Source organism: Trachurus japonicus, chromosome 5 (genome assembly GCF_045865225.1).
Source record: "Trachurus japonicus isolate A0001 chromosome 5, Traja_1.0".
Classification (NCBI taxonomy): Eukaryota; Metazoa; Chordata; class Actinopteri; order Carangiformes; family Carangidae; genus Trachurus; species Trachurus japonicus.
In genome coordinates this window covers 5,389,442-5,414,647 of record NC_140911.1, presented here as the reverse complement: position 1 = coordinate 5,414,647, position 25,206 = coordinate 5,389,442, and the positions used below count along the sequence as shown (strand labels likewise).

Sequence of the window (25,206 nt, the reverse complement as noted above, 5' to 3'; positions counted from 1 at the left end):
TCTTATTCAACCTAACCTATTCAAGTAAAGTGTTACCAAGATGTTTGTTTCCAACGTGTTTTTTTCAGCTGAATCTGGATTTTAAAGTTTGAATGTCAGAGAATAAGAGCGAGGAGGAAGAACAGAAACAAACATGTTGTTTTATGGTTTTATATGTTGGATGTTTTGTTTTCCAGGGCTCTCCTGGCACCAACGGGGTCAAAGGAGACAAGGTGACTCTCTCTCAGCCGACGTGTGTCTCTGTTTACATACGATATGGATTTTTTTTCTCCTGGAGGTTTTACATTACATATGATTTGTGTTGCCAGGGTGAAGTTGGTGTTGGTGTCCCTGGTTCCAGAGGAGAGAGAGGAGAGCCCGGTCTCAGAGTGAGTCACTTCTCCCACAGCCGGATGTGTGAAGATGTGATGAGAATAAAACCAACACTGACATGTGTGTGTGTGTGTGTGTGTGTGTGTGTGTGTGTGTGTGTGTGTGTGTGTGTGTGTGTGTGTGTGTGTTGTGTTACAGGGAGAGGAAGGACGAGCCGGTCAGGATGGAGAGAGAGGACCAAGTGTAAATATCAAGTGTTTTCTCTTCACCACCACATCGACCACATCAACAGAATAAATATTTAGAGCTCAGAGTTTCTTACACTAGTGACTTCCTCTGCTGTTGTAACATACATATTCTTCTATTTGGGGATTTAACTGTCGCTACATCACCAACATGAGCGTTAACAGCTGGAGTGAAGTCAGTGTTTAACGTGGCTGTGTAGCAACAACACAACCAGCTAAATGTCTCCTTCAGTTTTATTGTCTGACAGGAAAACCTCCACAGATGTAGAAAGAAACATCAATGGTTGTTGTATTGTTGTGTATACGTTGTGTAATCCATTGTGTGTGTATGTGTGTGTGTGTGTGTGTGTGTGTGTGTGTGGTGTTCAGGGTCCTGCAGGAAGTCGTGGTGTTCGTGGAGAGAAGGTAAAAAAAACTCCCAGTTGTTTTCATTAATGCACGTGGTCATTGAACAGGCTGTGGGCTGCAGCAGCGCGTCGTTCCTGCAGCAGCTGCACAGTAATGAATTTTATTTAGAACGCTCAAAGACGCTTACTTATATTAAGCAAAATTACAGAACAGAAACAATGTTCAATATCAAAAAGAAATAGAATGAAATGAAATGAAAACTCAAAGATAGAAGAACAGAAATGAGACATATTTAATTATACATTAAAAGGTTGTTAAGTGGTATGTAACTCCATCACATGTTCTGTTGTTTCAGGGAGATGTTGGACTTCAAGGAGACAAAGGAGAAAAGGTGTGTGCACTGTCATAACTAACTAATATATGAATACACATTGTGTTAATGAGCTGTTTTTAGCGTTTGGGTGAATCCAGATGTTTACAGCTGTTCTGTCACTCACAGGGCGACACGGTGCTGGTAGGAGGACCTCCAGGAGACAAAGGCAACAAAGGAGAAACGGTCAGTGAACTTTTAGATGTGTCAAACTGTTTATAATTTGTCGTAGTGTATTGGTGTTGCATCTTCACCGACCTCACGATTCACCAGTCTACGATTCGGTTGGATTCGATTAAACGATGCATTTCGATGCATCACATCCTCAATTGTTTCTATGTTGCACCCAGGACATGTCTGTTCTGATGATACAAGTCAGCAGAGTAAAACTCAAGGACGTGGGACAGTGAATCATCCCTGGTCGCTACGAGTGACGGGCAAACAGCCCATCACCTAACAGCTGTGTCGTTGGCCTGCAGCGCCGCCTCCATGTGTGTTTATTGACGACAGAACAGCGTGGTTAAAAAATAAAATAAAATAAAAAATATTACGGTCATCAAAGTCATGAGGATCCATCTTCTTATGTTCATGAATATCTTAATGCAGGGTTCCTACGCAAGTATGGGAAGTATGGAAAAGTATGGAATTTGATTTTATACATTTCCAGGTCTGGAAAAGTATGGAAAAGGGAAATTATTGTATGGAAATATATTTATCTTAATACTTATCTGGGTTTGGTCTTATCTGAAGTTATCTGGGTTAATTATTTTTGTATGCGCTATTGTACCTATAGCTACAATCTTCTGGAAATTATTTGGTTACATAATGGCATGCACATTCAGAATAATGAAAACAAATGATTAATTGCATGATTTTCTTTTATATAATGCACAACTATTTACTCAAATATCACAAATTATTAGAATTTTTTTTACCAAGAAGTCTGGAAATTAGGGTCTGGAAAAAGTATGGAATTTGAAAATTTCAAATGTGTAGGAACCCTGTTAATGATCGGCCACGACTAACCAGAAGACTCATCCCACAAGCCACTAGCATGACTGAAACTTACATCAAGTGTATTACAAGAGAAGGAAAAAAAAAAAAAACAGAACAGCGTGTAGTGAGCCGCGAGCGTCGTGTATCTCACTTGGTAGAGCAGGCGCCCGCTGCAGCGACCCTGGGTTCGATTCCACCCGGCGGACCCTTTGCTGCATGTTATTCTCTCTCCGGCTGTCCTTTCAAAATAAATGCATAAAAGGCCAGAGAAAAAAAAACCTCTATTCTCTGTTCTCTATGCAGGAAAAACCCTGTGCATTGTGCTTGAAATATATAATAAATCACTGTCTCTGTGTGTGAACAACGTCATCAAATTGGATGAATTATTTGAATTTAAAAGTCGATTATGTGACTTAACTGCATCGATTCAGAATCGTCCCATTTAGGAATCTTTTCGGCGCCTCTATGTATATGTCGTTTTATCTTGTTGTTGTGTCATGTTGTGTGTTGTGTGTTTTGTGTTGCAGGGTGACAGAGGACCCAAAGGAGTGCAGGGGGAGAAAGGAGGGAAGGGTCAAGAGGGACCAGCAGGAGAGCAGGTGTTTACATTCACTCTGATGGAAGCAGGTTGTTATAAAATAAAGTGATATGATGTTGAAACCCAGTGTGTGTGTGTGTGTGTGTGTGTGTGTGTGTGTGTGTGTGTGTGTGTGTGTGTGTGTGTGTGACGTCATCAGGGTCTCAGAGGAGAACCGGGAGAACGAGGATCCACTGGATTCCCCGGAGCCCGAGGTCCTGGAGGACAGAAGGTGAAACCAGAGCGACACCGTGGTTAAAAGCAGTGAATCCAGTCTGGTGATGAATCTCACTGCTGTTGTTGTGGCTTTCCTTTGTGTTTACAAAGCCACGTGAGAGGATGAAAGGCAGGGATTCTTACAAGAATGAATTAAGAGATCTATCCGTTTCAAAATAAAGTTTACTTAAAGCAGAAGTAAGCGATCCGGTCGTTTTCGCTAATGCTGCGTTCCAGGCAGGCTTTTGAAACCGTAAATTACAGCTTCAAGTCACGACTTACGACTTTGTAGCGTTCCAGGCAGCCCACTCGTGTTTCTCCGACCTGTTTTACCGGTGAAAGTCACTATAACGGCCACTCGTAACTTCTGACCCGTGAACTCGTACCAGATCGAACTGGTACCACTTCACAGGTCGGAAAAACACGAGTTACGAGCTGCCTTGAACGCACCATAACAGTCCTCGTCCCTACGTCACCACATTCACGGTGTCCCTTGGCTGCACACACAGCCCTGCATGCCGTTCTCTCTCCTTATTGGATAAAAATTGTAGGATACGAGAAAAGTTTTCTCCTGGGCTCAGAGCAGAGCAGAGTGACTGACAGACCCGTGTTTCAGACCAAACACTCTATAGAAGTGATTGCTGTCGGAAGATACAACTATTTAAGACTTATATTAACACAAATATATCGCTTACTTCTGCTTTAAAGAAAAAACAATTTACATCCGTCGTCACTCCGTAGAAAAACTGTGCTCCCTCTCACCGCTCTCATCCAAACTGAGTCAGTCGGTGCCGTAATCTCTCTCAACTCTGCACTATAGATATAGAACGCATATATCTAAAATAAAAACTTAGAAATAATGAAATACAATCTAAGTCTCCAACTCTTTTTTACATATCTATGATTTATGGCTCCTACAGCTGTAACAACTGTGTTTCTGTGTTTCTGTTTCCTGTTTGTCTGCAGGGAGAAGCCGGTCAGCCTGGAGTTCCTGGAGAATCGGTCTGAATCCGTCCAAACAGCAGCAGCTTCTGCATTTTCTCTGTTGTTTTCTCTCCAGTGTCAGAGATGAGATGGAAGATTTCTGTTTGTGTTTGTTCCTCCAGGGTTTACCAGGGAAGGACGGTCAGTCTGGACACAGAGGAGAGAAGGGAGAGATCGGCATCTTAGGCATGAGAGGAGTCAAGGTGTGTTCACTGTTTGTGTGTGCGTGTGTGTGTGTGTGTGTATGAACTACAGTGATTGTTCATTGTATGTGGATAGGGATGTCACGAATACTCGCTTTCACAATAAACCACGGTTAATTAATCGTAAAGGTTCCTAAATACCGTCACTTTCCAAAAAAAAGATTATGTCTGAACCGTACAGGCAGAACAAAGTGACACAACAACCATGTGTGTAACTTTGTTTTTGTTCTGTGTGAGTTGCAGAACAGTCGTGTCGTGTCCGAGTGGTGAAGTTTGGTAGAAGTTTGGTAGAGGAAACTGATTCCCTCCAAACAAACGTGTTTAGTCAACGTTAATGTCAAGTTACCTAATGTAACAATGAACTGGCAGGAATTTAAATGTTAGTGTGTCATTTGTAAGAAATAAAAACTTAAACATTTGGTTTAGATGACAATTAATGACTTGGATATTTCAAACATTTTCCCTGGGGAATCGATAATTGGTCATATATTAACAGATACTTTATTTACTTTTATTTTATATTTTGTGCATATAATTAGTAATGTAATTATATTTTGACTATTTTACACATTCATAGTGTTGTGATATTAATTAATGCATAATAGCCGTGATAATCATAACACCGGAATTATTTCTCTGACAATAATCGTACCATGAAAATCTATACATGTAATAGTGACATCACTATATGTGGTTTCAACCTGGGAGTTTCTGTCTTTGTACTGCTGCATTTTAATTTATCAGAGGAACAAACTGAACAAACACTGAGACGTCCTAAGAGACTGAGTTCACTGACTTTACAGCACCGTTTATTGTTTTGATATTATTTAATATTACATATTGTTCACTTTATATATGAGGAAAGTGCTGTAGAGACGTTTTTCCATCATCATCATCATCATCAGAGACCTGCTCCTGGGTTCTGGTCTGTTGAACCGTTGTAACCTGAGAGCAGCTTTCTGTCTGATACCGTTCATAAAGCAGCAAACAGTCAACGACAGGTCTTTGTCTCTTCATGTGTCTCTGTCGGTGATGGATGTTTGTGTTTCCAGGGCGACCGAGGTCCTAAAGGAGCTTGTGGCAACGACGGACCCAAAGGAGACAAGGTGAGAAAACTGTGAAGAAGAGAAGAGTTGTGTCTTCTGCTCATGTGATCGTAGCTGGTGTGAGGCCAGACGATGGACGACTGCACATCTGGCCTCTGTTGTGATCACATGTTAAACTGATATACTGTGTGTGTGTGTATGTGTGTGTGTGTGTGTGTGTGTGTGTGTGTGTGTGTGTGTGTGTGTGTGTGTGTGTGTGTTCAGGGGGATGGAGGAGTTCATGGACGGTCAGGTCTCCCAGGAAGAAAAGGAGAACAGGTGAGACTGTAGAAAACTCAGGTGTGATGCTGTTGTGTCACTTTGTTTAATTTGTACCATGTTGTGCTTTGTTCTTGTTCTCGTCCTTGTCTAATGTTGTTTTTGTGTGAACTGCGGGACTGCAGATGGAAATCAGCCTTAGAGCTAAAGCTGGTGTATTTACATGCAGAGTCCCGTTACAAATAAACAAATAAATGAAAAAAAGCTCTTCATCTCTTCATCATGGTCTCTGTGGTTTTTCAGGGAGACCTGGGACCGGCGGGGGCCCCGGGCGCTCCGGGGAAAGAAGGGTTAGTCGGCCCCAAGGTAATGTACTGTGTTATAACAGACTTTTAGTGTTTGGTCAAACTTCAGATGTCTTGAACATGAAATCCAAAAACAACACTCTCAACCCTTCAACAGTATAAATGAGTGATGAATCCTCAAAACAAAACTCCACATAGAAAATGTACAAAACGTACAGGACTGCACTCCAATTTAAAGGTTTTCAGAAATGGCCGTTTGTCCAGTTTGGCACGCCTCCTTCTACAAGTTTCCACGAGTTTACCCGAGTAAGGAAAACAAATTTGATTGGTCGTTATCGAACGGGCGGGATATTCAATGTTTGGGGCGAGACCGAGCTCGGTGTGTGTGTGTGTGTGTGTGTGTCTCAGACGTTTGATTGATGGATGATGGATCCAATATCAGTGGCTGGTGAATCGTGAGCAACATGACATATAATTTGTTTGCCTGCATTAACCAATGTGAAAAAAAACTACCCCACTTTCATCCCGGATTTACTCGAAAATAGAATTTTGCACAAAGTTTGTGCTCCATCGTCAGATAGATGAGTTTTTATTACATTAATTTTATGACCCAGAGTGGGCTCAAATTCATTTTTCTTTTCTGTACACCTTTAAAGAGGAACTAAGCAGGATTTCTCCCGTTGCTATGCTACATTTTTCCCTTAATTAAAAAGCTTCGGAGTAATTGTTATTCTGTGGCTGTGTAGGGTGAACGTGGCTTCGACGGCGTCGCAGGATCTAAAGGAACTCAGGGAGAGAAAGGTGAAAGGGTGAGTACAACTTATCAGTGTGTGTGTGTGTATGAAAGTGAAATGCTGTGTGTTGTTCCTCTCTTCATATTCAGGTTGAGCTCTCATCCTCCTCACACACTGCAAAAACTCAAATATCTTACCAAGAATATGTGTCCTATTTCTAGTCAAAACAATCTCATTCTACTTAAAATAAGACTCATCACATAAAAAGCAGCTTGTTTTTAGACACTTTTTACTTCTTTCAAGCTGATTTTCAATTGAAATAAGTAGAAAAATATGTTTTCTTCCTTATTACAAGCACAAAAAACTTTCTTTCACTGGCAGATTTTTCTACTTATTTCAAGTGAAGATTAGTTTGAAACAAGTGAAAATGATCTAAAAACAAGTTAAAGCAGAAGTAAGCGGAATATTTGTGTTAATATAAGTCTAAATAGTTTTATCTTCCGACAGCAATCACTTATATAGAGTGTTTGGTCTGTCAGTCACTCTGCTCTGCTGTAAGCCGAGGAGAAAACTTTCCTTGTATCCTACAACCTTTATCCAATGAGGAGAGAGAACGGCATCTCTGTGTGTGCAGCCAAGGGATGCGCGTGAATGTGGTGATGTAGGGACGAGGGCGGGGACTGCTAACTCCATCTGCTGACAAGAAGTTAGAAAAAACCACCGGATCGCTTACTGATAGCTTTAATTTTTAGGTGATGAGTCTCATTTAAAGTGGAAAGAGATTAGTTTTGACTAGAAATGAGACATTTTGACAAGAAATAAGACAAATATTCTTGGAAAGATTTTGAGTTTTTTGCAGTGCAGAAACATCGTTAACCGTGTCTTCTCTCTGTGTGTGTGTAGGGGCCGTCTGGTGTCCCTGGTCCTCCTGGTCCCAGAGGAGTGGACGGGCCGGCTGGTCTGACTGGACCTCAGGGACCGGCCGGCGGTCGCGGCCCCGAGGGGCTCCAGGGACAGAAGGTGACTGGTGCAGCTTTGGTTGGATGACAAATGATTTGAAACACGTTAGAGAAACAAAGGGTTTTGCTGTGTGTGTTTCCTTCAGACATGTTGTCATTTAATTTAATTGTATTTATTTATTTATTTAAAAAGGACAATGTACATTAACAACATCAGCTCTTTTCTCTTTTTAAGGAAAAGAGAAAGGGAAAAGCCCAACGTAAATGTACCGCAAATAGCTCATTTTCACCCGCAGTCCTCTGGCAGTTTACACAGAAAAGATTTCATTACAATGAGACAAGACACAGGTATAACAAGACAGACGTAGAATGAGACACAATATTGACAGATGAAGTAAAACAGACAGTACAATAAGAACTCGACAGAGCAAAACACAGGAATCAGAGATACAAAGAAGTTCTAACAAACATTCAAAACAGGCAACAAAACAAAAACCTGACATACAAAACAAAACACAGAGACAAAGAGGTAGAATTAAGTGCTATAGTGGCCATGCTTTACACTGTAAAGTACGTTAAGTGCAGTAAATCAGTTAAAATTAGAAGCGAGTGCAATTTTGACTGCTTTTCAGCCAATTCTTTAAATGTGTTTTGAAAGTGGTGTATGTATGGCATTCTCGTATTGTTAGTGGTAAACTGTTCCAAATGTGACTGCCTTTGCCTGACTTAAAGTGGTGCGGTCAAGTCATGTTGTCGTGTTGTTGTGTTGTCAGGGGGAGAGAGGGCCGATCGGTCCGGCCATGGTTGGTCCACGTGGGATCCCAGGTATCCCAGGAGAGAGAGGAGAACAGGTGAGAGTCTCACGTCCAGTCCACCTATAGCGGTTTCACACTGCCACGGTTCTGGTTCTGGTTCTGGTTCTGGCACTGGTTCGGTTCGGAAGTCTCAGAACCTCGGTGCTGTCTGGCGAACCAGCAGCTTTCACACCAGTTAGTGGAACCAAAGTGGGAGGAAGTCATTCCGCGTCACACAGGCGGAAGTAAACACAGCAACGGCTCTTTCCGAAACAGCATACTACCGTACTACTTATACTTTTAATATTTTTTCATGCAAGAAAGTAACTGTTTAGATCCCAAATATACGGCCAGTTTATCCAAATGACGGCTGTTTAGAAGTCTTCTCCGATGTTTTTCTGAGAAGTGAAGCTCTGCAGCGACCGGGACATCATAGAGACAGCAGCTGGTCTGCAGAGCTGCTCGGCCGGCCAACCTCCGTCGTCATCCCGGGGGAGAAAACGATCGCTAATTAACTTACCCGCAGGTTTTTAGAGGTTTACCACCGGCTGGTTAAATTATGTTTAGGAGATAAATGTTGGTGATGAAATCTAACAATTGTGGCAGTAGCATTATTTGTTTGAATGAAAAGTGAAGCTTCCCGTGTGGACAGAGCAGCAAACCAACTATTTTTTGGTTCCGCTGCGAACTGACTTTTCAGGTTCAGAACCAATTATTTTTTCAGTCTGAACGCGCCGGCCGGTTTAAAGTTGCGTTCGGGAACCAGAACCGTGCCAGAGCGCTGCCAGTGTGAAACCGCTATGAGTGAATGTGCTGCAGCCTCCTGCTGTGAGCTCTAACACCTGTCACTGCTGCAGGGAGAGATGGGTCTAGACGGAACCAAGGGAGACAGAGGAGAGCCAGGCATGACGGTCAGTGCTTGACCCTTCCCAAAGGGGGCCACACACATAAAAAAACACACACACACACACAAACAAACACAAACAGCTTTAAATGCCCTTTGTCCTGTTTCCATCTTGACTCTGAATCCAGGAGGATGAGGTCAGACAGTACGTTCGCTCAGAGATGAGCCAGCACTGTGGTGAGTGTTTAACGCAGCTGTCATCTCCAGTTAATACAGAGTCATGTAAAAGTTTTTCACTCTGAAACTGTAGAAAACTAAAATAATACACTGATATTGATTAAAATATTGAAAAAGAGTGTTTCATGTTTAACTTTATGTCGTTTGGAGATCATTTCATCTTCCACTTGATGAACTGTTCACAGTAAAACTTTTACATGACACTGTAGTTGTCGTCCCTAAGTTTAACTTCAGATGGCTGACACAGTGTGTGTGTGAAAACTTGAGTTAAACTCTGATAAAGTAAAACAGGTCCATGACTCTGAACTGACCTGTTCTCTTCTCTCTCTCTCTGCTTCTGTTGCTCCGTCCACCTGATGCTCAGCGTGTGGAGGTGAGTGAACGTTCAGCTGCAGCAGATCAGAGACAGTGATGTAGCATCTGTCACCGTGGAAACTGAACCACACGTGGAGTCAGAGCACTATCATTTATTATGTAGCCTACCATTTCCCCTCATGTGAAACGGCAGCCAGTTCAAACCAGTAACATGAACCATCATTTAAACTCATTCACACAGAAACAATGGACCAGAAGTAGAAAGTAAATTAAAGTTGGGGTAGGCAGGAGTTGTTTTGAAAACAAGTCTACAGCTCCCATTATCTTTGACCAATCAAATCTATTCTGGTCTGGGGGTTCCTGATTGGTTGAAGTAGTACAGTTCACAGATACTGGGAGCTGTAGCTTTTCAGGCTGCTGCATTCAGAGACAGAGCGAGACACTGTGATTCCCCCAAACACAGAGACCTTTCCTTACTCATAGCTAAGAAAAAGTTAATATTTTGCTTTGAAAACAAATCCTGCCTACCTCAGCTTTAAAGGAGATATATTCTGCCCCTTTTCCAAAAATTAAAATAATTCCCAGGTGTCTTAAAGACATGTCTGTGACATGCTTCAGTCCAAATCCCCCAAGGATCAAACATCACAGCTCTTTTCATCCTCTCTAAACAGCTCTGTTCAGAACGGCTGGTTTCAGTGCCTGTCCCTTTTCAAATTAACCACTATTTGCCCCGCCCCCTTCTACTGGTACCAGGTAGGGGTGGGGTTATGCAAATTCAAAAACTAGTTACATCACTGGAAGACAACTGAGGGAACAGCTGGTAAAACCACATGGATTTCTACCTAGGGAGCCTGAACATTAGAGGGGTTTTTTTTGTCAATTCTTGCTTTATGGGGTCCAGAAGGCAAAAAGAGCCTTCAAAAAATTATATTTCCATAATATGTCCCCTTTAATGTCTGAGTTTGGTTCCCAAAGTAACCCCACTTCTCTGAAACTTAGTGAGATTTTTCATTATGGGATGCTTTATTTCCATCAGTATTGCCACCTGCAGCTCTGCACACCTTGAAACCTTGAACTGTCCAGTCGTGACTACAGACTGTAGTGATGCTGCAGGTGTGAAAGGGGGCGTGACCTCCTGACGGACCAGTGTGTTGATTGTTGATCAGTTAGTGGTGAGGTGAGTCAGCTCTGACTTCACCTGGACTCAGGTCAAAACACATTTGACTCGAGTGTGACACAAGTCCACACGTCAGAGACTTGAGTCCTTAAAGGATCAACACCAGTTTTTGGAAGAAACCTTGTTTTGTCCATTCTTAGAAAACGGTGGTGAATCCTTTGAGTTGGTGGAACGTTGGATGTTGAACGTTGGATGTTGAACGTTGGAGCGGTGGAATGATTTTTTTGTGGTGCTTCGGGATGTTGTTGGTTTAACTGGCAGATTGTCTCGTCCTTCCTTTTCTCATTATGTTGCATTTCTGGCCTCCTTTGTCTCCCCTCCCCCTCCCTCCCCTTCCTCCTCCTCCCCCTCCCCCCTGTGCATCACTCACCCGGTCCCCCCCCGCTCTGCTCCTCCCCCCTCGGTGTCCCTGTGTTGCTTCTCGTCCTGTCTGGCTCTCAGGTTCAGGTCTGGACCCTCGGTCGCGGCCCACAGTCAGGGCTCGGCCTGCACCAGCACAACAGCTGGACCTGAAGGGTGCGGAGGGTGAGTGGTTCTGTTCTGGTCCCCCCCCCCCCCTCTAACAAACAGGATCCAGACTCTGAACACAACGTGTCACATGACGACATCACATCTGTCACATTTACAACTATACAACTACAGAGGTTACACTGTTTACTGCTTCACTGCAGACAGTGTTGGGGAAGCTAGTTTTCAAGTGTAGCTTGTAAAACTCCATGTAGTTGAGCCTGGTGGTAGTTTGAACAAACTACAGCTAAAAAAGTAGCTTTAGCAACTACTTCTCATTATACTCAATTAACTCAGCGTTAAATAAATCAACATTTGGTGTATATGAAACTAAATGTGATAGTCCACAAAACATTCACATGCAGCAGAAATATGCCTCTACACTCAGTTTTATTTGTTTACATTGTTGGTCAACATCCTGTAGGTTCACCATAGACATGTTGGGTAATATAAAGATAAAAGAAAATCCTACCCCAATACCCACTTGTAAATCAGAAATGTAAATCATCCATCCATCCATCCATCTTCTTCCGCTTCATCCGGGTCCGGGTCGCGGGGGCAGCAGTCAGAGCAGGGACACCCAGACTTCCCTCTCCCCGGACACTTCCTCCAGCTCTTCCGGGAGGATCCCAAGGCGTTCCCAGGCCAGCCGAGTGACGTAGTCACTCCAGCGTGTCCTGGGTCTTCCTCGGGGCCTCCTCCCGGTGGGACATGCCCAGAGCACCTCCCGAGGGAGGCGTCCAGGGTCCGATATAGATACCCGAGCCACCTCAGCTGGCTCCTCTCGATGTGGAGGATCAGCGGCTCTACTCCGAGCTCCTCCCGGGTGACAGAGCTCCTCACCCTATCTCTCCTCTCTGCGGAGGAAACTCATTTCGGCCGCTTGTATCCGGCATCTTGTTCTTTTGGTCATGACCCAGAGTTCATGACCATAGGTAATGGTAGCAACGTAGATCCCAGCTGCTTAAGACTCGCCTGCAAACCATCCCGGTGCGTGCTGAAGGTCCAAGACAACATCATCCGCGAAAGCAGAGATGAGATCCAGTGGCTCCCCAACTGGACCCCCTCCGGCCCCTCACTGCGCTAGAAATTCTGTCCAGAAAGATAATGAACAGAACCGGTCCAACAGGTCTGACTTACTGCCGGCAATGCGAACCAAGCTCCTGCTCCGGTCGTACAGGGACCGTAGACATATGTCCATATGTGTTTTGTAGACTTGGAGAAGGCTTTTGACCGTGTCCCTCGTGGCCTTCTGTGGGAGGAGCTTCAGGAGTATGAGGCCCCCTGCTAAGGGCTGTACGATCCCTGTACGACCGGAGCGGGAGCTTGGTTAGGCAAACTCCCATGAACCTTCGAGCACCCTGTGGAGGGTGTAGAGCCAGTCCAGTGTTCCAGGATGAAAACCGCACCCGATCCGCACCCTCCTTCCAGCACCCTGGAATAGACTTTACCCGGGAGGCTGAGGAGTGTGATCCCCCGATAGTTGGAACACACCCTCCGTTACCCCTTTTTGAAGAGAGGGACCAGGACCTCCACCCGGTCTGCCAGTCCAGAAGCTCTGTCCCTGACTGCCACACCACTGAGGAGCTTCCGGACTACCTCAGTGACTTAAGCTTGGGTGATGAATGAATCAACCTCTGAGTTCTCAGCCTCTGCTTCCTCTACGGAAGGCGTGTCAGTGGGATTGAGGAGATCCTTGAAGTATCCTCCCACCTCCTCCATGGCCTCCCCAAACTTTTCCCAGGCCCGAGTTTTTGCTTCCATGAGCTGCAGTCCACTTGGCCTGCCGGTACCTGTCGCTGCATCAGGAGTCCCCCGAGCTAGCCAGGCTCAGTAGAACTCCTTCTTCAGCTTGACGGCATCCCTTACTTCCAGTGTCCACCACCGGGTTCGGGGATTGCCGCCGCGACAGGCGCCGGAGACCTTAGGGCCACAGCTCCGGACGGCCGCGTCAACAATGGAAGCAGAGAACATGGTCCATTCGGACTCAATGTCTCCGGCCTCCCTCGGAATCAGGTCAAAGCTCTCCTGGAAGTGGGAGTTGAAGACCTCCCTGACCGGGGATTCTGCCAGACGTTTAAAGCTCACGATACGCTTGGGTCTGCCCAGCTTCCTCCCCTGCCAGCGGATCCAACTCACCACCAGGTGGTGATCAGTTGACAGCTCAGCCCCTCTCTTCACCCGAGTGTCCAAGACATGCGGCCGGAGGTCAGATGACACGACTACAAAGTCAATCATTGACCTCCGGCCAAGGGTGTCCTGGTGCCACGTGCACTGATGGACACCCTTATGCCTGAACATGGTGTTCGTTATGGACAGACTGTGGCTAGCACAGAAGTCCAATAACAAAACACAGCTCTGGTTCAGATCTGGGAGTCCGTTCCTCCCAATCACACCTCTCCAGGTAACACTGTCGCTGCCTAGTGAGTGTTGAAGTCCCCCAACAGAATGATGGAGTCCCCGGTTGGAGCACTTTACAGCACCCCTCCCAGGGCCTCCAGGAAGGCCGGGGAGGGGGAGGAGACTAGTCTCCAACCGAAGGCGCAGGAAGGCGGGCCCACGTTGCTCTTTTAGGCTGAGCCCGACCGGGTCCCGTGGGCAGAAACCCGGCCACCAAACGCTCGCCTGCGAGCCCCAACCCCAGGCCTAGCTCCAGGGTGGGGCCCTGGTGACGCCGATCCGGGCGACATAAACATTCTCGGTTGCCTTGGGAGACCCCACCAGGGGCATTAAGCCCCGGACAACATAGCTCCTAGGATCATTTGGGTGCTCAAACCCTTCCACCACGATAAGGTCAAGGAGGAACTTAAGAGGCACTAACACTTAGGCACTAAAGTTTTTATCAGACAGCCGGTTTCGGTTAATGTTCTTGGCCAAAATCGTAGTTTGTAAATTGAGTAGTTAAACTACAAAAAGTGACCCAAAAAGTAGTGGAAATACTCGACGCAGCAGGAAATCTAAATGTAGTTTAACGAACAGCAGGTTACAGCAGCTTGTAGTTGAACTACATGGAGTTTGAGTCTCACCAACACTGACAACAGTGTAACTGACTGTAGCTGCAGTTTGTGTAGAGTAACTGTGGTCCTGACCCCCCCCCCCCCCCGGACTGTGTCGACCCTGTTTGACCCATGTGCTGCTGCTGCTGCTGCTTCTGTTTCAGGCCGTGAGCTGCGTGTGGTGGTGAACACCAACGACCCGGACTACGAGCACATCTACTCCATCGAGGCGTACGACGACCCGGTGGACGAGCTGCTCTACTTCCCTCCTCCTGTCAATCACAGCGACGGTACCATGTGATCCATGTCTGTGTTATAACGCTGTGGAGATGCATTCACTGACACACTGAGAAATATATTCCATCAAAAATACATTAGTCAAACAACCAGGTTTAGGGACGGTTTTCGACTGGATTTATGTGATACTTGATACTACTTTCATTTAATGTAGTTAAGTGAATCCACATTTTAGAGCCGTGATTGTCAGAGTGTGGAGGGAATAGAGTAGGGCTGTAGCTGATATCTGAGTACTCGAGTACTCGCTCTGCTTGGGCGGCATCCGAGTGCCATTTCACTACTCGGATAGATCGGCTCCACGCAGACTTTTTTTTGTAAGAACTGACTAAATGTTGATTTTGTAAACAGTGACATGTTGGAAATAATTAACATTAGGCAAATACTAGGTGGGTTTACATGGACATTTTTTCATCTTTCTGATTGAATTCAATCTGAATGAGTCTTTCAGGTTTTAACTGTTAAAGGGATAGTTCATCCAAAATTGAAATTTCACTCATTATCTCCTCCCCCTCATGTGGACTAAGGGCTGGGAGAAGTTTCAGAGTCCTCCGTGGCTTCTCTGAGTTACAGGGGGTCTCGGCGTAGCAGTGCATGTCCATATAACGGTTGCAAATGGATACCAACTGTCTTCGTAACAAAAAGACACACCAAATAACATCCAAATACCTCCATACTGCTCATATGTAATGTCCGTCTTGTATTGAAGCCCCGAAATACGAAATTTTCTTGAAAAAATTAAATAAGTCTGTATTTCAAGCTTGTTTGTAGCGGAAGCTTCTCGAAGCTCCTCTTCCTGGTTCGTCAAATTGGACGATTTGCAACCGTTATATGGACATGCACTGCTACGCCGAGACCCCCTGTAACTCGGAGGACTCTGAAACTTCTCCCAGCCCTTAGTCCACATGAGGGGGAGGAGATAATGAGTGAGTGAATGAAATTTCAATTTTGGGTGAACTATTCCATTATGTGATATGATCTAATCTGATCTGGTGTTCACATGAACCAATCAGGAACCAGTACCAGTTTAGTACCGGTTCTTTCTACCCATCTCGAACCAGGTCTAGACTCGACTCCACTTCCTTTGTTGTAACATTGAAGGTCGGGTCGAGCCCAAACAGAACCATCCCAAACTTTCGAGTCACAGTCACAGTCTGGATGTTGAAGTTCAGTTCGGTTCAGTTCCCTGGTAAAACTGTGTGTTGTGACACTGTGTGTGTTTTGTCCTGTTGAAGTGTCTCATGTCGTCTCTGCCTCTCACTTTATAACATCACCATCCTCCTCCTCACAGCTGCCGAAGCCACACACACTCTGAGTCTGTTCACATTCATGTAACATCCTGTCTCTACTCTAGACTCTAGTGTGTGTGTTTACTCTGCTGTGTGTCTGTGTGTGTGTGTGTGTGTGGACAGGTGAGGTTGTCAAAGAGGAATCAGAGAGAACAGTTAAAGTTGCAGCAGTGAAGTCAGCCAGAGCTCCGGTTGAGAAAGCAGCAGCAGCAGCAGTTGGTGAGAAAGCAGCAGTGAGAGCTGCAGCAGTGAGATCAGTCAGGCCCAAGAGGAGCGTCCAGGAGGAAGGTAACGTCTCTAACGTCTCCGTCCTTCAGCTCCTCCTGGTGTCGGTCCTCTGTCTCTGTCTCAGGCTGCCTCCTCCTCCTCCTCCTCCTCCTTCTCCTCCTTCTCCTCCTTCTCCGCTCTGCTGCACTCACTACAGACCACAACCAGAACCAGAACCAGAACCAGAACCGGTCTCGGCTGGTTTCTTCCTCCTCATCATCAGAGAACATGTCAGATCAGTGAGGTCATCAGGTTGGTTCTGACTCATGCTGCGTTCGAGACAACTCGGAACTCGGATTTTTTTTCCCAACCTCCTACTTGAAAAAAGTGCAATTGAACATCACCTCATGTTGGAGACAAAGATCTACCCGGCTTCTCTGACAATCAGTTGTCTGATGTCGAAAACATGGATTAAAATGCATTTTGAAAGCCAAAATACATTAAACATTTTGAAATATACCGTATTTACTTACAGTTACAGATTAACCCACTGATGTTGTGGAACACAGTAAACACAGTTTTTATTTTCTTCACAGCCCTCTCCCCCCTCCCCCTCAAGAAGCTTGTGCCTCTTGTCAGGCCATCATTGCAAATAAGAACTCGTTCTTAATGATTCTGCCTGGTTAAATAAAGGTTAAATTAAAAAAAAAAAATTCTCTTCAGTTTTAAATGATCTCTTTCATTATTTTAAAATGCTTCCTTTTTTTCAATTGTTTGCCTTTGTGATGTTTTACTGTAATTCCTTACTGAAGCTACGTGAAGCACTTTAATGTCAGTTTGTCCCGGTCCAACATGTTTTTGTTTATTCTTCAGAAATCAGAGTTCTCAAATGTTCCGAGTCGTCTTGAACGCAGCATCAGCCTGGCCCTCTTCTGCTCCCTGTTGGTTTCCACTGCTGCTCTGCTTCTGCTGCTTCTTGCCTGCTCTTCTCTTCCCCGTGCACGTGTCTCAGTGTCCACGTGCACGCTCCTGATCAGTGTGTGTGTGTGTGTGTGTGTGTGTGTGTGTGTGTGTTGTTTAGCTCCGGCCGACCGGTGCCAGCTCCCCATGGAGGAGGGCAGCTGTGGACGTTTCACTCTGCGCTGGTACTTTAACAGCGAGGCTCAGGCCTGCAGGCCCTTCATCTACAGCGGCTGTGGAGGAAACCACAACCGCTTCCTGCAGCTGGAGGAGTGTGAGGAGCTGTGTGTGGGAGACGCTGCAGGTACACAACCACCATAGATATATATACGTAGATGCCGCCTCTGACGCTGCTGCCCATTGGAACGGATAGTCGCCGCCGCCGCCATCCTGAGAAGGAGGTGTCTAACTTTTACTTACTGTAGTCTACAGAGGCAGAGGTCTATCACTGAATTTTCAAACGATTTTCAAGCCGTTTGTTTTAATATAAATACTACAATTCAGGTACATAACTCACGTTAGCAGTTAGGGTTCATGTCAGTGCCATGAAACTGATTTAATATGGCCTAGCACAATTATATAGGTAGCCTACAGTGGTTTACACTCACTCGCCGGCCTCATCACCATGGCAACCACAAACTCACAACTACCACAGCCGCAGGGAAACAGCTGATCAGCCTAATAGCCTACACATACAGGCAACAAAATAACAAACTATTACTAGAAAATTTCCTCTCGGGAAATTTTGAATGGGCCACGGGAGCTACTGTGGGTTGTGCCATCTCTGTCAACATGGGAATCAAACCCACGATCTTAAGGTCAAGACAGAGCTGATCAGACAGACACATGATCATCTTTCTATAAGCACTGATATGGAGGAGCTGTAACCACATTAGGTTAACTGTGTGTGTGTGTGTGTGTGTGTGTGTGTGTGTGTGTCTGTGTGTCTGTGTGTGTGTGTGTGACACCAACAAGGTTTAACTTTAAAACCAGATTAAATCATGGTTTAAGTTTAAATTCTGTTGCACGTTAACTGTGTTTTAATCACATGAAGGTGTGTGTGTGTGTGTGTGTGTGTGTGTGTGTGACTGTAATCACATGAAGCTGGCTCTAGAGTCTGTGTGTGTGTGTGTGTGTGTGTGTGTGTGTGACTGACTTGACACATAGTTAGTTAGTAGCTGCATCCTGTGTCAGTCTGATTTAGCTGTGTCTGTGTTTATAAACATTTTAAACGAGCGCCAGGTGGATTGTTTATGAAGTTAACGAGCTCTGGCCTGAGGATCAAAGAGGTTACCACGGCGATAGGGGCCCCCGCAGGCTGAGACAGACAGAAACGTGGAGAAAAAGAGCCATTTTCTGCCTCCCGGTCTCACAATTAGGCTTAGCATGACAAAACGGTAACTCCTATCAGAACAAAACACAGATCAACGTTGCTCTAAGGACTTACTGAAAATTTCGGTACGATTTGGTGTTTCTACAGTAAATATTTTGGCGACGCTGGCAGTTTTAAAACATCAGGCCGTTCTGCTCCTCTCAGAAAATATTTGTATTGGACTCAATGAGGAGCAGAGACAGACGTGGCCGCACTCAGAGGCTGATTCTGTAAGTTCTGTAAGTCTCTCTGATATTTTGAGCACATGACATGAGAGATAACAAGTTTGTCTTACAAATTCTGAAAAAATTATGTCTGTAGAGTGTAAATTGTGGCCGTGCTCACAGTTTATCCAGAAAAAATACAGAATGTTTCTTCACTCTCTCCCACTCTAACCGATGATGTCACGCACTCTGACACGAACATTCTATGCAATACACACCCATTATAAACTCATAATTTCTCCAAAAATGATCATGGTCATTGATCAGGGATTGATCAAAAACTATATGACCTATCAAAACGTGGAGTAATGCGACAATACACAAGACTTGTGTCTACTGTTTAAAGTTTAAATGGAGTCTCTAGGTGAAAGTATGCCTGAGCAGTAGACTTTGTTAAACTCCAATGATTGGTCTTTTTCGGTCTTTTTTTTTCGCCCGTCCCATTGACTTACATGCAAAATTTTTGCGCAGTTTTTCGCGACTACGTCGCGAAAAATTCGTAGACTGTTGAGAAAAGTAATAGCACACCGATCCCGATCAAGCCGCACATTTTGATATATAATTTGTCCTGCAACTCTTCGAGTTGCAGGACTAGTAGCGCATCGAAAATCGGCCGGAAGTGGAAAAATAACTAGAAAAAGCATTTCCAAGAATGGAAATGGTGTGACTGCTGACAGCAACTGAACGCTGTTGCAGAATTAGCAAATAGTGCAAGCTGTGATCACCATACAAATGTTTGACCAAGGTCAGAATCGAACCCACATCCTCATGGTCATTAGACTTCCACTCTGCCTCTAGGCCACAGTGCACACACAGTTGCAGAGACTGTTGTCTGTTAATGATCTGCACACTGTCAACATCAAGAAAGCTTGAGAGTCAAGCTTGAATGACTTAGAATGAAAATGTCTGTGAATTTCAGGCTGAGCACTAACCATATGGCCACAGAGAACCTGAGTTACAATGAGCTTTATACTATGAGGAATCAAAGACTGTCCAATGACAGCTGAATAATTAGTGTGACTGCTGAAGCAGTCACACTATTGTTCTTCTGTTTGGCCATTTTCTTCCGCCTTTTTACGGTCTTCTTCTAGTCCTTCATACTTTGTGCTATTTCAACAATTCATATATCAAAACGTGCAGCTTTTTTTGAACTTTATCGGCATTACTTTTCTCTTTTTAACTCTTTATACTTTTTAAAATATTTAACTTTTTCTGATTTTTTTCAGCTTTATAATGTGTGTGTATTGCGTCTAACGAGCAGAGCCAGAGTGGTGCCAGAGTGGAGAGAGGCAAAAAAACATTCTAGAGTTTTCCTGGCTAAACTGTCAGCACGGCCACAAATTAAACTCTAGACAAATTATTTTCTCCAGTTTTGTAGCCACACTTGTCTTCTGGCTAAAATTCTGGTCAAAAATGCAAAGAGACTTAGATAATAATTTTAAATATTTTTTTAAATGCAGCCAGGGAGCTCTCTGCTCTCATTCAGCTCAAGTTTTTTTTTTCACAGCAGCAGGAGAAGGAGCTCAACTTTGTAACTTGCTGTTAGGTGCTTTTTAATTCATTTAATTCACCAAAAAATAGTCACAGGTCACAAAAAAGTCCTCTTCTTACTTGGTGTGGCTAATTTATACTAATTTCTCTTTATTTTAAGAATCATTGAAAAATCTCACATTCATCAAAGTCTCAACCTCCCTTCACCACAACTTCACTGTAGTATAGGGGTTAGGGTGGCCGTTTGCCAACCCTAAGGTCACTGGTTCGAATCCAAGGGAAGAACTCTTGTTATGTTATGTTGAATTCTGCTCTCCTCCACCGCCTTCAATTGGTTACAGGTGTTTGTTATCTCCTTGATTACTCATACCAGTTTGCAGCACATCATCACATTACAATGAATGACAACAGTCTTGAAAGCAGTGTGCTCTCTGTAGCTGAGTGGCAGAGTAAAAGGCTTAATGATCATAAGGTCATGGGTTCGATTCCTACCTCAGTCATTTCACATCATTGCTTGACTTTTGATTCCGATTATTCAGCTGTCATTGGACAGTCTTTGATTCCTGATAGTATAAAGCTCATTGTAACTCAGGTTCTCTGCACATTTACAAGCCTAATGTAACTTGAGTTCAGTGAGCTGGAGCCCAGCCCGAACTCACAAGACGGGCAGGCTTGCAGGCCTAGATGTGGTGTTGCACAGATGTGACAGTGACAGTTTCCTCATCATTAATCCTCATTATTATAGTAAATGAGGTTGCTCTTCAATATATTTCCAAATTTAAATAAAGGTTATAATAATAATTAAACCTGGGCTATCATCCTATCCTTCCTCGTTCATGTTGTGAGGACAGGACAAAGTCTCTTGGACATGAGAGGTGGGCAGGTGCTTCTCTTGCACTCCTTCACTCACCCACTCTTGATTGGCATATAAATGAATGTTAAATGAAAATAAAAACTAGTTTGGAAATAATACATACCGTACATGCAAAAATGCGAAATTTAAATAATATAGGTTAATATAAAGTATTTTCTATTCTATATGACTACAGCTGGCCAAAATTGGCCCCCAGCTTATCATGCCACACCTGTCATGTCTTAGATGTTATGAGTATTTCATGATACAATGTAGCCTAATAGTCTATATTGTTGTGTCTAGGGTGTCCTCAACTCAGAATTGTGTTTATGCTGAATAGAAACTTCAAGTATTCATTGTGTGACCATGATATGATTACTTGTTTTGCAAAACATCAACAAGACATTATAACATCTGAACTGTTTATGATAGAGACGAGCTGTAAACATCATCTGAATTGTGAGATTATCTACTTTCCCAGGCTCCTTGAGTGGTGCCTCTATGACAAGGGACCGGGTGCGTGTAATCATGTGGTGCAGGAACAGATGCAGAAATTTTTCTGGTCTTCCATTTTTTTTAACAGATTGGCTATTTTACAATATACAGTCTGTCACAAAAGTTCTTCATATGGCTCAGAGTTGAAAGGCTTGGCAGCTCGGTGTAGCTGTCAAGGTATAATAGGTATAGCTCACCTGGTAGAGCAGCTTGCACTGTGAGCAAGGACTATGCTCCAGTCTGGGATCAAATCCCAGTGGAGAGTTTTACACTAAATGCGCTGAATCTGTAATTATACAATGTCCAGCTGTCAGCAACCGGGGGGGGGTGCGAGGAGGTGGCTGGGCGGGTGCAAAACAGTGCAGTCTCCGCCCACCCCCCAGAGGTGAATTGCTAATGTGCATGGCTAATGAGCTGGTTTTAAAATGGCCGAAAAGGGTCGGGGGAGTGAGACTTTAAGCATCATTGAAAAATCTCACATTCATCAAAGTCTCAACCTCTACTTCATTGGAAGTGTTGGAATGGCCTAGTGGATAAGGTTCCTGCCAACCAATCACAAGGTCACAGGTTCAAAACCCACCTGAGCAGTCTTGTTAGTGTCAGCCACTTTGATCTTTAACCAATACCACTTGGTCTGGTCACAAGATCAAACTTGATAATGCATATGCGCCCCCACCTATTCTCTTTACCTCTTTCAATCTTGGTTTATGTTAACATGTTTCTTGTTTATACCACTGCACTAAGATTGATTTGCACTGGAACTACAGCTTTGGGCTAATTAACTTCAGAGTGAGACAGAGTGCAGTTCATCAACAGACAACAGTCTCTGCAACTGTGTATACACTGGCCTAGAGGCAGAGTGAAAGTCTGCTGATCATGAGGTTGTGGGTTCGATACCTACCTTGGGCAACCATTTGTATGGTGATCACTGCTTGCACTATTTGCTAATTCTGCAACAGCGTTCAGCTGCTTTCAGCAGTCACACGCATTTCCATCAGGAAATGATACTTTATCTAGTTGGAATCAAAAGTCAAGTAATGAAGTGAAAAGACTGAGGCAGGAATCGAACCCATGACCATATGATCACTAAACCTTTACTCTGCCACTCGGCTACAGAGAGCACACTGCTTTCAAAACTGTTGTCATTCATTGTAATGTGATGATGTGCTGCAAACTGGTATGAGTAATCAAGGAGATAACAAACACCTGTAACCAATTGAAGGCGGGGGAGGAGAGCAGAATTCAACATAACATAACAAGAGGTCTTCCCTTGGATTCGAACCAGTGACCTTAGGGTTGGCAAGCATCCACCCTAACCTCTACACTACAGTGGAGTTGTGAAGAAGAGAGGTTGAGACTTTGATGACTGTGAGATTTTTTGTGAAAAAGTTAAATATTTGAAAAAGTATAAATAGTTAAAAAGAGAAAAGTAATGCCGATAAAGTTCAAAAAAAGCTGCACGTTTTGATATATGAATTGTTGAAATAGCACAAAGTATGAAGGACTAGAAGAAGACCGTAAAAAGGCGGAAGAAAATGGCCAAACAGAATAACAATAGTGTGACTGCTTCAGCAGTCACACTAATAATAAGAAGAAAAAATCCACACAATAACAGTAGTGCCCGGGCTTCGCCCGGGCACTGGTCCCTGCAGCTATTTCATAGCTGTTGGGACCAGTGCCCGGTGCGATTGCCCGTGGCCCTAAATATATTAACTACCGGTATATGCACTAAATGTAACACATATCCCACCCTATGATACGTTACGTTAGTTTCATTTATGTCAGATAACTTACCTACATCAAATTCAACAAGTTCATAACAGATATATATAATTAAAACAACTTATTACTTATTACGTTTCTTTCATGGGAACATCCGTACGCGGCACTAAAGGCTGGCATTTTGCCAGATTCACAGCTGTCAAACCCGGTCTGATGGTCTGACTGTTGACTGCTTGTCAGGAGGAACTCCTCCTCAAGATGGCGGCCGTGAGACATTCCTGACAAGCCCGAATGCGGCATCTATATCTATGCACAACCACACACACACACACACACACACACACTGCTGTCTGTCTCATCCTCAGTGTGTAACACATGTTGTTTTGTGCAGGAGCTCGTCCCCTGAAGACAGCACGATGATGGAGGCCAGTTCTTCCTCAGCCACAGGAGCCTTAGTCTTCACTCAGCTTTTATACTTCAATATTTTGTCTTATTTATTGTTTCAAACTTGACTCTGTTGCCATAACAACAGTGATGCTCAGAAGTCTTGGAGCTGACACGTACTGCTGATCATTAATCAACTTTTTGTCACTCAGTTTCCTTTGAAATCATCAAAGTACACAAAGCTGAGAGAAAGTCAAAAAGTCACAAGTCAACAGAAAAACCAACCGACTGCTGGTTATTATGGGATGTTGTGTTCTGTGTGAGAGTAAATACATTCAGATGAATTTATATGAATATAAACCAAAAACATTTAGAACAAAACAATTTATCAAATTAACTTCAGTCTGCAGCAGCACACAGGTGTAAATACTGCAATGCATCCTGGGAGTTGTCTGTTTTACTTTTGTATGAAATATAAGATTGTAATAAATCAATGTAACCAGATGATTTTCATAAGTGGTGACACGTTATCAGAGCAGAAACATGAACTTCTCCACACAGGAAATTATAAATATATCAGCTCAGATCAATATTGATAATCTATCACTTTATATGAAGAATCAAGCACAATATTCTGCCAAAATTTTGTACATAATGTTTTAGTGTTTGGGGGAAGTTGTGTATGATGACTGCATGTTTACCTGCCAGAAACAAAGGTGCTATATTTTTAAAGGTATTTTTATACTGTTTATTGAAAAATGGAAACTTGTGTTTTTTGTTTGGTGCCAAACATTTTGTATCTGGAACTTTTTAATAAACATTTCTAATAAAGTAAATGTTGAAGAAAAAACTGACCTGGGTTTTTTTTTTCCGTCTTTCCTCTCATTGTTTTTCTGTTCTTCAAACAACAAGTTAACGCTCAAGTGTTTCTGGAGGACACAATAAAGTCAATAAAATCACTTCATCATGTCCCCAGACTGGTCCCCTGCTGAATGTCTCTGCATCTTCGCTGTGCGTTTTCTGAAGCTGTAGTGAGCTGAGCCTTCAGGGCCACCGTAGAAACGCCATGAAGAGCCTCAGGTGTTGTGTCAGTGGGTACACACATTGGTATGCATTGACACAATTTGTCTGTTTATTTATTTACAACTAATTATTGTGGCTCAAAGGAAAAGACATAGGTCTTGTAGTACAGAGTTTCACCACAATGTATAGTTTGTGGTTTTCCACTACACAGCTCCAGCTCCGGTGAAAGGCTCTGTCCCCGTTTGTCCCCCCTACCCACGAAACATTTAGCTATGGATTAAAAACTATAATTTTATCTTATTTTAACTTATTTGATTTTGCTGCATTTTATTGCCTTCACTGTTTTTTATTGTTTTTTTAATTTTGTTTTCCTCTTTTATGACCCACTGTAAAGCACTTTGGTACACCGAAAGGTTTGTTTTAAAGGGCTGTATAAATAAAGTACATTTACATTTACATAATGAATATA

The 25,206-nt window shown here is 43.7% G+C and overlaps 2 protein-coding genes across 2 annotated transcripts in view; both read left to right on the top strand.

Moving 5' to 3' along the window:
- LOC146986885 (uncharacterized) overlaps positions 1-9,837 on the top strand; it is a 28,493-nt gene extending 18,656 nt beyond the window's left edge. The window contains exons 25-43 of the mRNA XM_085777887.1: positions 177-212; positions 309-368; positions 511-555; positions 927-962; positions 1,261-1,296; positions 1,405-1,461; positions 2,799-2,870; positions 3,009-3,080; positions 4,031-4,066; positions 4,171-4,251; positions 5,304-5,357; positions 5,562-5,615; positions 5,859-5,921; positions 6,607-6,669; positions 7,498-7,614; positions 8,327-8,404; positions 9,205-9,258; positions 9,380-9,428; positions 9,793-9,837. Of these exons, the coding sequence (XP_085634013.1) occupies positions 177-212; positions 309-368; positions 511-555; positions 927-962; positions 1,261-1,296; positions 1,405-1,461; positions 2,799-2,870; positions 3,009-3,080; positions 4,031-4,066; positions 4,171-4,251; positions 5,304-5,357; positions 5,562-5,615; positions 5,859-5,921; positions 6,607-6,669; positions 7,498-7,614; positions 8,327-8,404; positions 9,205-9,258; positions 9,380-9,428; positions 9,793-9,809 (1,080 nt within the window). The 3' untranslated portion in view covers positions 9,810-9,837. The remainder of the gene's footprint in view (positions 1-176; positions 213-308; positions 369-510; positions 556-926; positions 963-1,260; positions 1,297-1,404; positions 1,462-2,798; positions 2,871-3,008; positions 3,081-4,030; positions 4,067-4,170; positions 4,252-5,303; positions 5,358-5,561; positions 5,616-5,858; positions 5,922-6,606; positions 6,670-7,497; positions 7,615-8,326; positions 8,405-9,204; positions 9,259-9,379; positions 9,429-9,792) is intronic.
- A 1,370-nt stretch (positions 9,838-11,207) lies between these two features.
- LOC146986884 (uncharacterized) lies at positions 11,208-23,847 on the top strand. The gene is made up of 5 exons (XM_085777886.1): positions 11,208-11,445; positions 14,588-14,713; positions 16,130-16,294; positions 17,295-17,477; positions 23,722-23,847. Exons 1-5 carry the CDS (start codon positions 11,208-11,210, stop codon positions 23,748-23,750), a joined length of 741 nt encoding a protein of 246 aa, XP_085634012.1. The 3' UTR covers positions 23,751-23,847.
- Positions 23,848-25,206: the final 1,359 nt, after the last annotated feature.